This window comes from Taurulus bubalis (assembly GCF_910589615.1).
Source record: "Taurulus bubalis genome assembly, chromosome: 18".
NCBI lineage: Eukaryota > Metazoa > Chordata > Actinopteri > Perciformes > Cottidae > Taurulus > Taurulus bubalis.
The window spans coordinates 20,431,472-20,443,301 of NC_136606.1; the positions used below are offsets into that span (position 1 = coordinate 20,431,472).

At 44.7% G+C, this 11,830-nt stretch overlaps 1 protein-coding gene across 1 annotated transcript; it reads left to right on the forward strand.

The window, feature by feature from the left end:
* Window positions 1-8,964: 8,964 nt before the first annotated feature.
* On the forward strand, window positions 8,965-9,995 carry LOC306750986 (uncharacterized protein; the record flags this gene model as incomplete). The annotated part of the gene is made up of 3 exons (XM_079234482.1): window positions 8,965-9,069; window positions 9,184-9,393; window positions 9,876-9,995. The coding sequence occupies 3 exons, from the start codon at window positions 8,965-8,967 to the stop codon at window positions 9,993-9,995; spliced, it is 435 nt and encodes a 144-aa protein (XP_079090608.1).
* Between the last annotated feature and the right edge of the window lie 1,835 nt (window positions 9,996-11,830).

Sequence of the window (11,830 nt, forward strand, 5' to 3'; positions counted from 1 at the left end):
TGGCTGGTCCAGGGGTCTCCTGAAGCAGCTGACGGGTACCGGAAGGCCAGAAGGGCTGCAGCTGCGATGGTCGCGGATGCTAAAACTCGGGCATGGGAGGAGTTCGGGGAGGCCATGGAGAAGGACTTTCGGTTGGCCTCAGGAACATGTCCCCCGGAGAGGGGGCAGCGCCGGAAGACTTTGGGGTGGTTTCTCCCATATCCCTGGCAGAGGTCGCTAAGGTAGTCAAAAAGCTCCTTGGTGGCAAGGCGCCAGGGGTGGACGAGATCCGCCCTGAGATGCTGAAAGCGCTGGACATTGTTGGGCTGTCTTGGTTGACACGCCTTTTCAGTGTCGCATGGGGGTCGGGAACAGTGCCCATGGACTGGCAGACCGGGGTGGTGGTTCCCATCTTCAAGAAGGGGGACCGGAGAGTGTGCTCAAACTATCGTGGCATCACACTGCTCAGCCTCCCGGGAAAAGCTTATGCCAGGGTGCTGGATTCAAGACGAGCAGTGCGGATTCCGTCCCGGTCGTGGAACAGTGGACCAGCTCTTTACCCTTGCAAGACTACTGGAGGGGTCCTGGGAGTTTGCCCAACCAGTCTACATGTGCTTTGTGGACTTGGAGAAGACTTTCGACTGGGTCCCTCGGGGGTTTTTGTGGGGGGTGCTGCGGGAGTATAGGGTGCCGGACCCGTTGGCACGGGCTATCCGGTCTCTGTACGCCTGCAGTAGGAGCTGTGTCCGTATCCTCGGTAGTAAGTCAGACACGTTCCCGGTGGGTGTTGGCCTCCGCCAGGGCTGCCCTTTATCACCGGTCCTGTTCGTGACCTTCATGGACAGGATATCTAGGCGCAGCCAGGGGGCGGAGAGGATCCGGTTCGGGAGTCTTGGGATCGCCTCTCTGCTGTTCGCGGATGATGTGGTCCTGTTTGCCTCCTCGGACTGTGACCTCCAGCATTCACTGGGGTGTTTTTCAGCCGAGTGTGAAGCGGCAGGGATGAGAGTTAGCGCCTCCAAATCTGAGGCCATGGTGCTCTGCCGGAAACCGGTGGATTGCTCCCTCAAGGTGGGGACAAACTGCCTACCCCAAGCGAAGGAGTTCAAGTATCTCGGGGTCTTGTTCACGAGTGAGGGTAAGGTGGAGCGGGAGATCGACAGACGGATCGGTGCGGCTGCAGCAATAAAACAGGCGCTGTACCGGTCCGTCCTGGTGAAGAGGAGCTGAGCCGGAAGGCGAAGCTCTCCATTTACTGGTCGGTCTATGTTCCAACCCTCACCTATGGTCACGAACTCTGGGTCGTGACCGAAAGAACGAGATCTCGGATACAAGCGGCCGAAATGAGCTTCCTTCGCAGGGTGGCCGGGCTCATCCTTAGAGATAGGGTAAGGAGCTCGGACATCAGGGGGGAGCTTGGAGTCGAGTCGCTGCTCCTTCGTGTCGAAAGGAGTCAGCTGAGGTGGTTCGGGCATCTAGTCAGGATGCCTCCTGGACGCCTCCCATTAGAGGTTTTCCAGGCACGCCCAACTGGTAGGAGACCCCGGGGAAGACCGAGGACACGCTGGAGGGATTATATCTCCCGGCTGGCCTTGGAACGCCTCGGGATCCCCCAGAATGAGCTGGAAAGTGTTGCGGGTGAGAGGGAAGCCTGGGTCGGCCTTCTGAACCTGCTGCCACCGCGAGTCGACCCCGGATAAGCGGCTGATAATGGATGGATGGATGGATATATATTATTGTATATATTATTATATATATATGAATATTGTTATTATGTGTTCAAATAAATGTATACATTTATTCAATGTTACCTCTTCCATGTTCCTTATTTAATTTACAAAGAAAACTCTCAAAGGAACGTTTCTTTAGTAATGTGTGGTTGGCTCTTAAAAGAGCCGTTTAGGGTGTGCTTGGGCACGGTGTTACACGGAGTCTTGCAATGGGACGGTTCCTTCAGCAGAGAAAAAGGACGTGAAGGCCTCCCTCACCCTGATGGCCTCTCTTGCTGAGTTATTGGCAGCAATTCTTTCCAGATCTGGCAGTGGCGCCAACCGGTACGCTTGCTGCAGTTCGGGCTGTCCTCTGCAGGAAGTTATGCAGGACACATGTAGCCTTCACACACTTCTCCGCAACTTGTGGTTGGAGCTCAATGGCACGCCGGCACATCCTCCACTGAGAGGAAAGCATCCAAAAGGCATTCTCCACAACCAGCCGAGCACGGGAGAGACTGTAGTTGAAGATCCAGGGCTCCCTCAGAAGGTTGCGGCCGGTGTAGGGCCTCATGAGGTTCTTCCTCAGCGGAAATGCTTCATCAGCAACCAAGACGTGTGGCTGAAGTCCTCGGTGATCAGCTCCTGGTAGGGCCATGTCAGCAGGCAGGTGGAGGGTGCCAGATTGCAGTGCTCGGCCAAAAGCTGAGTTGGCAAGAATCCCACCATCACTGGTTCTGCCGTAGCCCCCAACATCGATCAGCCGGAAACAATATTTCGCATCAACAACTGCCAGGAGGACCATGGAGAAGGCTCCCTCGTAAATGAAGAACTGGGATCCTGAATTGGCAGGGGCTTTGAGGACCACGTGCTTTTCATCCAATGCTCCACAGCAGAGAGGAAAATTCCATCGCTCCTCAAACCCCACAGTGATTGACCTCCAGTCCTCCGTGGTGGGCACAGCCATGAACTCCTCCACAAGGCAGTCCCAAATAGCTGTGGCAACATCTGGGACAATGCTAGAGACCGTGGAGACCCCAACATGGAAGCTGTAGGCGATGGTCCTAAATGAGTCCCCAGTAGCAAGATATCTGCAGCACAGAAAACATTACATTTAATGTTATTCATCATTCTGTTAATGTTATTAATTATTATGTTATAATGTTATTAATGATATTAATGATACTACAGGTGCTAATAGTAGTAGTTTTTGATTGATATGGCTTCAGATGCTATCATGAATGATAAACATAAATGCTGGTGAGTTTACATAAGTTATATAGTATGTAGATACATATGTACATAAACAAACACATGGCTGCCGTATCTGTGTATAATATGGATTACGTTAATTTGAGTATTGTTGGAGACCAGATTGATGGATCCAAACTTCATTAAGAAATCACAAAATGTAAAAGTGCTTTCTTGACGTCTTGTGGACGGACCAGACAAAGCATGAATACATTTTATGAAACTGCCATTCACCGGAGACAGATGGACAGGCGCTCCACAGCCAAGATTGAGAAAAGATGGCTCCTTTTCTCGGAGAGAAGGAACGATGACGGAGATAACCCACGCCCCTTTGGTCGCGCCGCGAATTTGCGTTTGGTGTGAACACCCTCTTTCTACTCGCACGAGTAAACTTCCGCGGTGAACACACCATAACAGTTTCTTCCCGTCGGCAGTCGGGCTCATCAATAGAGCCCGGGTTCCCCACTGACTGACTATCACAGGACTATTCTCGGACCATTCTTTCGGAGCATATATTTTAATTTTTATTCCTTTCTCTCCTCCTACTGGTCACTCCACTGCACAATTTATATTTAAACACTCATGCCACATACACTTAACTTTAACTTAAACACACACGTCACTTTAACATGCAACATACACTTAACTTTAATACACTTAATACATACACTTAACTTTAACTTTAACTTAAACACACGTCACTTTAACATACATGTTAACATGTTTGTGCTCAGACATGTTTAACATGTCTGAGCACTTTATCCTTATCTGATTTAGACATCATTGCACTGTTGCTGTTGTTGATTGTTGTTTGTCTCGTCTAATGTCTAATGTATGCACTTTCCGCCTAACTAAATACCTCGTTTGTGCAAACATTCCTGGCAATAAACGGTTTCTGATTCTGATTCTGAATATTTATAAATCGTTCAAGTGCCTTCATAATGAAAAACTACCTTCTCAATAGTAATAAAAAAATGCCTCTTTAATAATAACACAATGCTGCTCTTTCTTAATTAGGAGCCAGTCCCCGCTCCCCACACAGCAGGTGGTCTAAATAACCCTGCAATCCACTCACGGGAAATGTGCCATTCAGCTGAAATTAATTGGAAAGTAGCAAAGAATAAGGGTACGCTGAATGTGGATTTACTTATTCTCTTTTTCTAGTCTGCAGTGACTACGCACCAGGATTTGTTTGAATGGGTTCATGTACTTATTTTAAGCCCAACCCTCGTTTTGCGGCTTCACTACGGCTGCAGTAAACGCATAGTTAATGGTGGCCTCCTCGTATAGACCTTACAGTCTGAGATGTATAGCAGGAGGCCAGGGAGCAGGTGTGGAAGTGGAGCAAGTGGAAGATGGAATGGAGAAGTGAAAGGATAACAATGCAGCAGCATATGCTCCAACAGATGGAGGTCCCAAGGTTACTTTGACTCCAAGATATTCCCACTTGCCTCTGGCTTTCTTAGCATTTTGGATTACCTGTTGCGCAGCAGAGATTTTTAAATGTGTCGACGGATGAAGTGAGTTCCAGATCCAGCTCTGCCTCTCCGCTTCCAGGGAGAGGTGGCGGCTTGCCCTGAGCGCTTTTCTGCAAAATACCAGACATTCTGCAGCGGTAAATTAAACAGGAGCCATTTAAAATGCATGCTGCTGTGGAGGGAGAAGTGAAAGGATGCATCCATTAAGACATGAAGACATGTGTTGCAGTGTGCCACAGGGGGTGAGAGGAGAGAAAGAACCGTGTGGCTGTTAAACAAGAGGATGCCAAGCGCTCTGTGAGATTGAGGTAACCGTTTAAGAATGACAGATGAATGATGTCTGCAGGATGCGTCTGCTCGGCTGCTGGAGGAATCTAACTGAAAGAGTTCCTGGACGAGGGAAAGCATTGTTGAAGAGCTCTGCTGTTAAACGACAAGCGCGCAGTGCTTTTGTTTTAACTTTCACGATAGACGGGTCACAGGAAAGCTTAAAGTGGAATGTCATTAAGAAATCCCTGAGAAGCTGGAGTGGAAAGAGAGTGAAGCATGAGGTGAGATGAAAGGTGCACACACACACTTTCTTCTCTCTGACAGGAAATCCTTTGCCTGGCTCACCGTGTGGTTCCTGAGTGCCGGCTGTGAGCAGCGTGCAGACAGCACTGTACGTCTCCGCCTGATCGGCCAGAGCAACGTAGTGCACTGTTCCCTGAGTTAGGGGTTTTCCGCCAGAGCCAATTATTTTACAAAGTGGGCCGGGGCCTGCAGTCCGCCTCGGCCGACCTGCGTCAGGAGCGGCTGCCGCCATACAATCTGGTGCTGGAGCGCTGTGTGTATACTGTGCGTTTATGAATATGTCAGTCCTGTAGTCAGAAAGCATTAAAAGCATGAAGGGAGAGAGAGAAAAGAACAGGTCGAGATATGAGTTGAGAAACACAGATGCAGAAAGTTTGTTCAAGGGTTTTGTGTTTCTCAGGTAAAATTACAATCTTTCCTAAATGCGTTCAAGTAAAACATAGCCTGCCTTCTTATGTGTATTATACATAGTGAAATATGTGGCAACAAAACCACTTTGTTAGGTTTATGAATGAATCATTATTTGGGTCAAAATGAGTGTTGTGACAGAAGTATGCAAGTTACTGCCGTCTGAAAGAAGGCTGTGAGTTCTATTTTTCAGTTTTTTGAGTCTTACTAAAGTGACACAGATGGACAAGAGTTAATAATATGAGCACCATAATTCACCCCTTGGACATTATGAGCCGTAGTTATGTGTTTTGTACGTTTCTGCAAACCACAAGTCCCAAAAAAGGTTTCATTAGGATTCATATGTGCCTCGTTTACACTTACCAAAATATGTAATGCCACGTGGTTAACACTCTTGGGTCATTTTCTTGATTTTACATAATTTTTAAATTTCCCTTTTTAAAGTCACTTGCATATGATACATAGATGTGTTGTATATCAAAAATTTCAGAAGAATCTCAGCTATCTATATAATGAGGTACCATTGTCTCAAGGCACAAGTGTAAAGAGAAAATATGACTAAAGCTGAAAAATGTAATCTTGATTTTGGAAATGTTTCATATTTGTTGTGAAAACATAACTTTACTCATGTGGTATATCGGTTTTGTTGATGGAAATTGGTTTACCAAAGGTCTTAGGTTCACAAAAGCAGTGGCATATATGAATACAATGGTAGACACATGTAAATAAATGTCAAAAACCAAATGTATTATTATTATATGGTGGGGAATATGAGCTGTGGCTGGCTTTGAGGCCTGCTATGGTGATGTGTTGGCAGGCAGACGGACTGGAGGCTGCTGCAGCTGCATGTTGTCCTCTGGACCAGTGGCGGTGCGTCAATAGAGGGCGCTAGGGCGCCGCCCCTCTCAAAATGTTGTGATGAAAAAAAAATATATATATATATAATATATACTGTCAAAAAACATTATATACCAAATAATTTAAATAAGAAATATACCGTGTTGGGAGACCGTAAGCCCCTGTCAACAACCACTTAAGTTAAATGTGACCAAATATAATATATCGCCGTTCATCATCACTGAGAAAAGCCCCTCCCCTCTCGGGGCGCCGGCCAAATGGAAGTCTATGGAAGCGAGCAAACGTTTCACGGTCGTTACGGCAAGAACAGCTTCTCATTGGCAAATGAAACAAGAATCTTCGGGCGCACAAAAGTGCGCCATAGCCAATGACATCGTTTCTTATTGCAACGTGGTTGGACTATTCGTCGAATCAGAGACCTTTATCATTCCCTCACAGCCCATACAGCTCCCACGCAGCTACAAGCAACACTAGCAGAGGCTTTGATTGTGTCAGCATGGCGACTGAAAACTCTGTGGCATCTCTACGCGAAACACTTTTCAACCGACGGTCAGGTGTTGACAAGAAGAGGCTGAAAGAGTTGGGACCCGAACGTCCGGATTTAAACATCCAACAGCAAAGCACTGACTGAGGACGTACACCTGAGCTTCTCCTCAAGCTATATGCTAACCGGAGCTGGTTAGCTGGATGCTAAGTGTGGAGCAAAGCAGTGGCTCTGAGCAGCGAGGAAGCGCCGGGCTATGAAGGAAGATGAGCTTGAAGGATCGCTGCAGAGGTGAGTGTCAACATCAGCAGATGCCTGTGTTAGAGTTTAATGTTGTATCTTTCCCACAGCAGAACGCATGCTGGACATTGTTAGATTTGGGTAGATATCATATCAGACTATAACTTCATCTAAAATACCAATTCAACTGTGTGTGTGTGTGTGTGTGTGTGTGTGTGTGTGTGTGTGTGTGTGTGTGTTAGCTCCAGGCTAGAGCATCGAGGTGGCTCCTGGCCTTTTGTCTATGTTGATGAGCCATCAAGACACACAAAACATAGTTTTTTGTCGTAGATATTTCCCCACAACGTATCTCTGTGTCTCTCTCTATATATTTATCTGTAGGTTGGTGACATCATACTTGGACACACCAGGGAACGCTTTGCCTTCAAAGACCACCTCACCAGTGCCACCTGACTGCAGGGCCCCCAGTTTAAATGTCTTTACAAGTAGTGGGGCCTACTCTGTCAAACACCCAATGTAAAATGTGATGTCTCTCTTTTTAAATCTATAAACCTCTTTCATGTGAGGGTGTGGGCACCTCTTTTATTCTGTAAACCTCTGAAACCCAACCCAATGTTTCTTAAACCTGCTCTGAACCTCTCATGCCCAAAGTTACAGTTTGTTGATAGTAGTTATTGGACAGTGTTGAGCACTGTGTTTTCTTGAAATAAAGCTTTGTTTTTTAGAATATTCTACTCAAAACCTCTTTTCTTCTCATTGTGGAGTGCTATTTAAACCACGCCGCCCAACTGTGCCCCCCCCCCAAAAAAAGAATCACCAGCCGCCACTGCTCTGGACCCTCGCAGCTCTGAATCCACTCTGTAAAATACATTAATACAAGTCAGTATGAGTTCACTGAAATAAAGTTAACGGTGATAGACAACAGTTGATTACCCACCGTTCATAGCTGTAGTCAACTATCTCCGTTAGCTCTCGTTAGCACGCGCCGTGTTAGCAGCACCTAACGTGACATAAACACTACTGTAGTAACGATTAACGGAGGTCCAACACTACTAGGCTTACTAAGTTCACTGTGAGAAAGTTAACGGTGATAGAGACAACAGTTGAGTATGCACCGTTCAGTCGTAGACACGGAAGAGACATCCAACACGGCACTATGTAGTGACGTGCTAACGCTACGAAGCTATCGTCAACAAACACACGTTAGTTACGGTCTTACAAACACATAATGGAGGTCCAACACTACTGGTCGTACTAAGTTCACTGTAAGAAAGTTAACGGTGATAAGGTCAACTATAAAGTATGCACCGTTCAGTCTCATAGAAACGCTGTAGCCAGCTATCTGGCCCGTTAGCTCCGGCTAGCTCCTTGGTCTGTGTACTTTGCGGCCAATGGATTTTCGTTTTGAAATGAGAAAACCAAAAACGGAAAATGACCCATTTTCCGTTTTTTGTTTTGATAATAGAAAACAGAAAACGAAAAACGACCCATTATCTGATTTTCTTTGATGTCCTTAAACATGGACATCGAGAATTAAAAAACTGCGTGGAAATCTTCTTTCTCAATTTTGCGTAGGTTTTTGTGTTGTGACCCGGAAGCTATCAGTAGTTGGCGGTGTTGGAGTCAGACATCCATGAGACGCACCTCAACAGGATGGCATTGCACGAATATGCAGGTTTTATTTCAGAACACAGAAAGAATGGCACGTGTGGTGATATCGCCACTGCGTTATGTATCCAGTTTGGGACGAGACGGGGTTTTTCAGAGAGGAATGTGCGGAGGTGGTGTGCTGAGCAGGGGCTTGTCAGGGACTTGTCAGGGACTTCTGCCCTGATAGTGAACTTGAAGTTGAAATCACTGAAGGTATTCTCGAGGTAGTTGTATATGTGTATATATATATATATATGTATATATATATATATATATATTATTTATGCCAAACATCATTATTCCCCCCCAGACTGGATCGTCTTTTGCTCAAAAAATGATGACTGGATATCTATGCGCAAAAGGGGTTAAAGCTACTGAAGGCAGAGTGGGCAATGTGTTGAGAACTATTCATCAACCCTACCACATTGCAAGACAGCAGGTAAAGTCAAATAGCATTGTGTTTTCTGCATTTCAATAGAACATAGGTGTTGATTCTAATCATACGAATTAAAGATTATTGAGTTTTTATAATAATGTAATTCTTATATTTTAGGGTGCCCGGAATCTGAACCCCATACCCTACAATGCAGAATACATGGGTCACAAGCTGCATGTAGATCAAAATGAGAAGCTTGTGATGTTTGGAGTGACCCATGTAATGGCTATCGATGGTTTCAGCAAGAAGGTTGTCGGTCACTCAGAGGTGAATGTCAACTACCCTTTGAAGACAGCTTTGATACAGCTGGTGGACCAGGAGGAACTGGTATTGTGTGTCAAACCTGACATGCCAGATGGCTAGGATTGGCATCACAAATGTCGTAAAGGCATGGAATGCACACAGGATCCCAGGTATGATTAATTACTGGCTGTTACGAGCATGACTTGCTAATAAAGCAGTGTAAATTCAATTAGTAAAACATGTTATTAGTTAGACCCAAGTCTTTTGGGCGTTGACCACGTTCTTGCTATTTTAGGCGACTACTACAGGATTGGAGTTGAATGTAAATAATGAATATATGCTCAAAGCGCAGACATTCATCTTTAATTCGAGGGTATTTACATTTAGATCGGGTGCATTTCGTAGGAATGACCCCCATCTGAATGAAGCTCATAGTCATTATTGTCAACTTCAATATGCTGTGATAGACAACTAAAATAACAAGTCAAAACATCATTGGCAAAGTTATTGTTATCACCCAACTGTAACCCCTTTAATCTCACTACTCACTCACTACTGTCTTGCAGGAAGGGGAATACCAAATGAACTGGCTAAAGAAGGGTGTTCTGCAAAACTTCCTGAGGACCTTCTGCCTGTTGGTGCTGTTGCAGCTGACCTCTATCAGCAGGAAATGGGATCAGCCTTGAAAAGGGAATCCATTTTTGGATGTGGTCCTTTCCCCTCTGAAGAAGCCCAACAATTGACTGAAACGAAGTTTGGTTCTCTCTTTGACTTGCTATTACTATACCAAAATGTGGTTAACCATAACTATGGCCCTTTTAAAAATGCAGTTAGGTCTCTGATTGATATCACCAAAAGACATGTGTGACCTGTTACACAGTGACCTGCAATGGTCAATAAAGAAGCAGTATACCAAAAATAACATTTATTACAACAATTTGGATAAAGTGCACTTGCAATCTTGTAACTCGAGTCGTCTTTTTTTTTCTTAAACTGTCATGTAAACATTATAACATCCTGAGGTCATTCCAACCTAACACTAGCCAAATGTGCAGCCTCTGTAGCTTCCTGGAACATGTTTGCCCATCCTTACTGAAACAATGATTGAGTTACTCCGTTTTTGTCTCTGCTTTAAAAAAGACAAGTCAGCAGAGAGACCTTAACCTGGTGTACTTTGCTGTTGAAGTCTTCTCCTCTGCATTTCAGCCACTGCTCCACACATGTTCGGCATCCAACGAGAGACTCGCAGCATGTGGAAAACATGGGCTCTGCCATTACAGCTGCAAGGTTTAAAAAAAGAAAAGAAAAGAACATTTAACAGTTAGTTTCAATATAGAAGGAAATTAACTATAGGCTATCAGAATCAGAATTGTGTTTATTTGCCAAGTGAGTGTTGAAGATGGCGGTGAACACCGTTGACAGCTGGTCAGCGCGGTGCTTGAGGGTGGCAGGTGGCTATTTTGTACTCTAGAATTACCTACCGTTACATATCTTACACGTACCTCTACAAACGAGACAGGCGAACGCGTCCTTTATAGGGAGCAGACCGGCATCTGCCATTACTGCTGTGCCTTTTGTCTTTGCCAGCTCAGACAGCTGGTTTATGGTTGAGGTGATGTCTTGGAGGCTCCCGGTGGTCAATTTTACCAATGACCTCTTGTAGGCTCGAACTGTCTTCGTCCCTTCGACTTAAATGTATGAACAGAAAAGAAAGTATTCAATATTTTTTCAAATGGTGCATATGAACAAATGTCTAAATATCTTTCTGAATATTTTAGAAATGTTTATTTTACTCTGTAAGCGTCAACCTATGAGACATTATTTATTTTTCTATTTTTACAATTCTGTTGGGTAAGTTGTCATAATTAAATCATTATGGCTTCAATTATGATCATCACTCAAAAAAGCAAACCAAATTAAGTTCAAATAATAATTATTCTTCCACTCTTCTTTTTTTTCTTCTTCCTTTCTTAACTTTTGCATTTCATGCACTGGTATTTCCTTCAGGAACTGCATTTTCTAGTTCATATGAGTTTGCCTACACATCAAATGTTGTATTACCTTGCTTTATTTCTTCTTCCATTTTGGAACTCCACAAAGTCACATTCAGGGATGGCATAGATTTTTCTGGAGTTCTGTTTCCAGAATTGGGAACCTAAGAAGTCAGAAAACATTAACTTCACTTCTCTTTTTAAAAGTGGTCATTGACTGGGTTTTGGGGGTATTTCCCACTGTTCCTTACGTTCTCCGAATAGGGTATGTAACATTGGTTGGGCTGAAAACAAACACGGGTTATTTATTTGAATGAAACAGTCAGGAACATGACATAACGTTAGCAACATTGGCTATAAACTAAATAATCACACATTCTAACGATGCTAGATACAGGCAGGATACGTTAGCATTGCTAATAACTGTTAGCGACAACATCATACTACAGCTTGCGGTTGTAATGAACATACGGTCGAACAGCACTTCTTTTCAGCAACAGCTTCTTAGCAAATCCTGCTTTACATTGTCC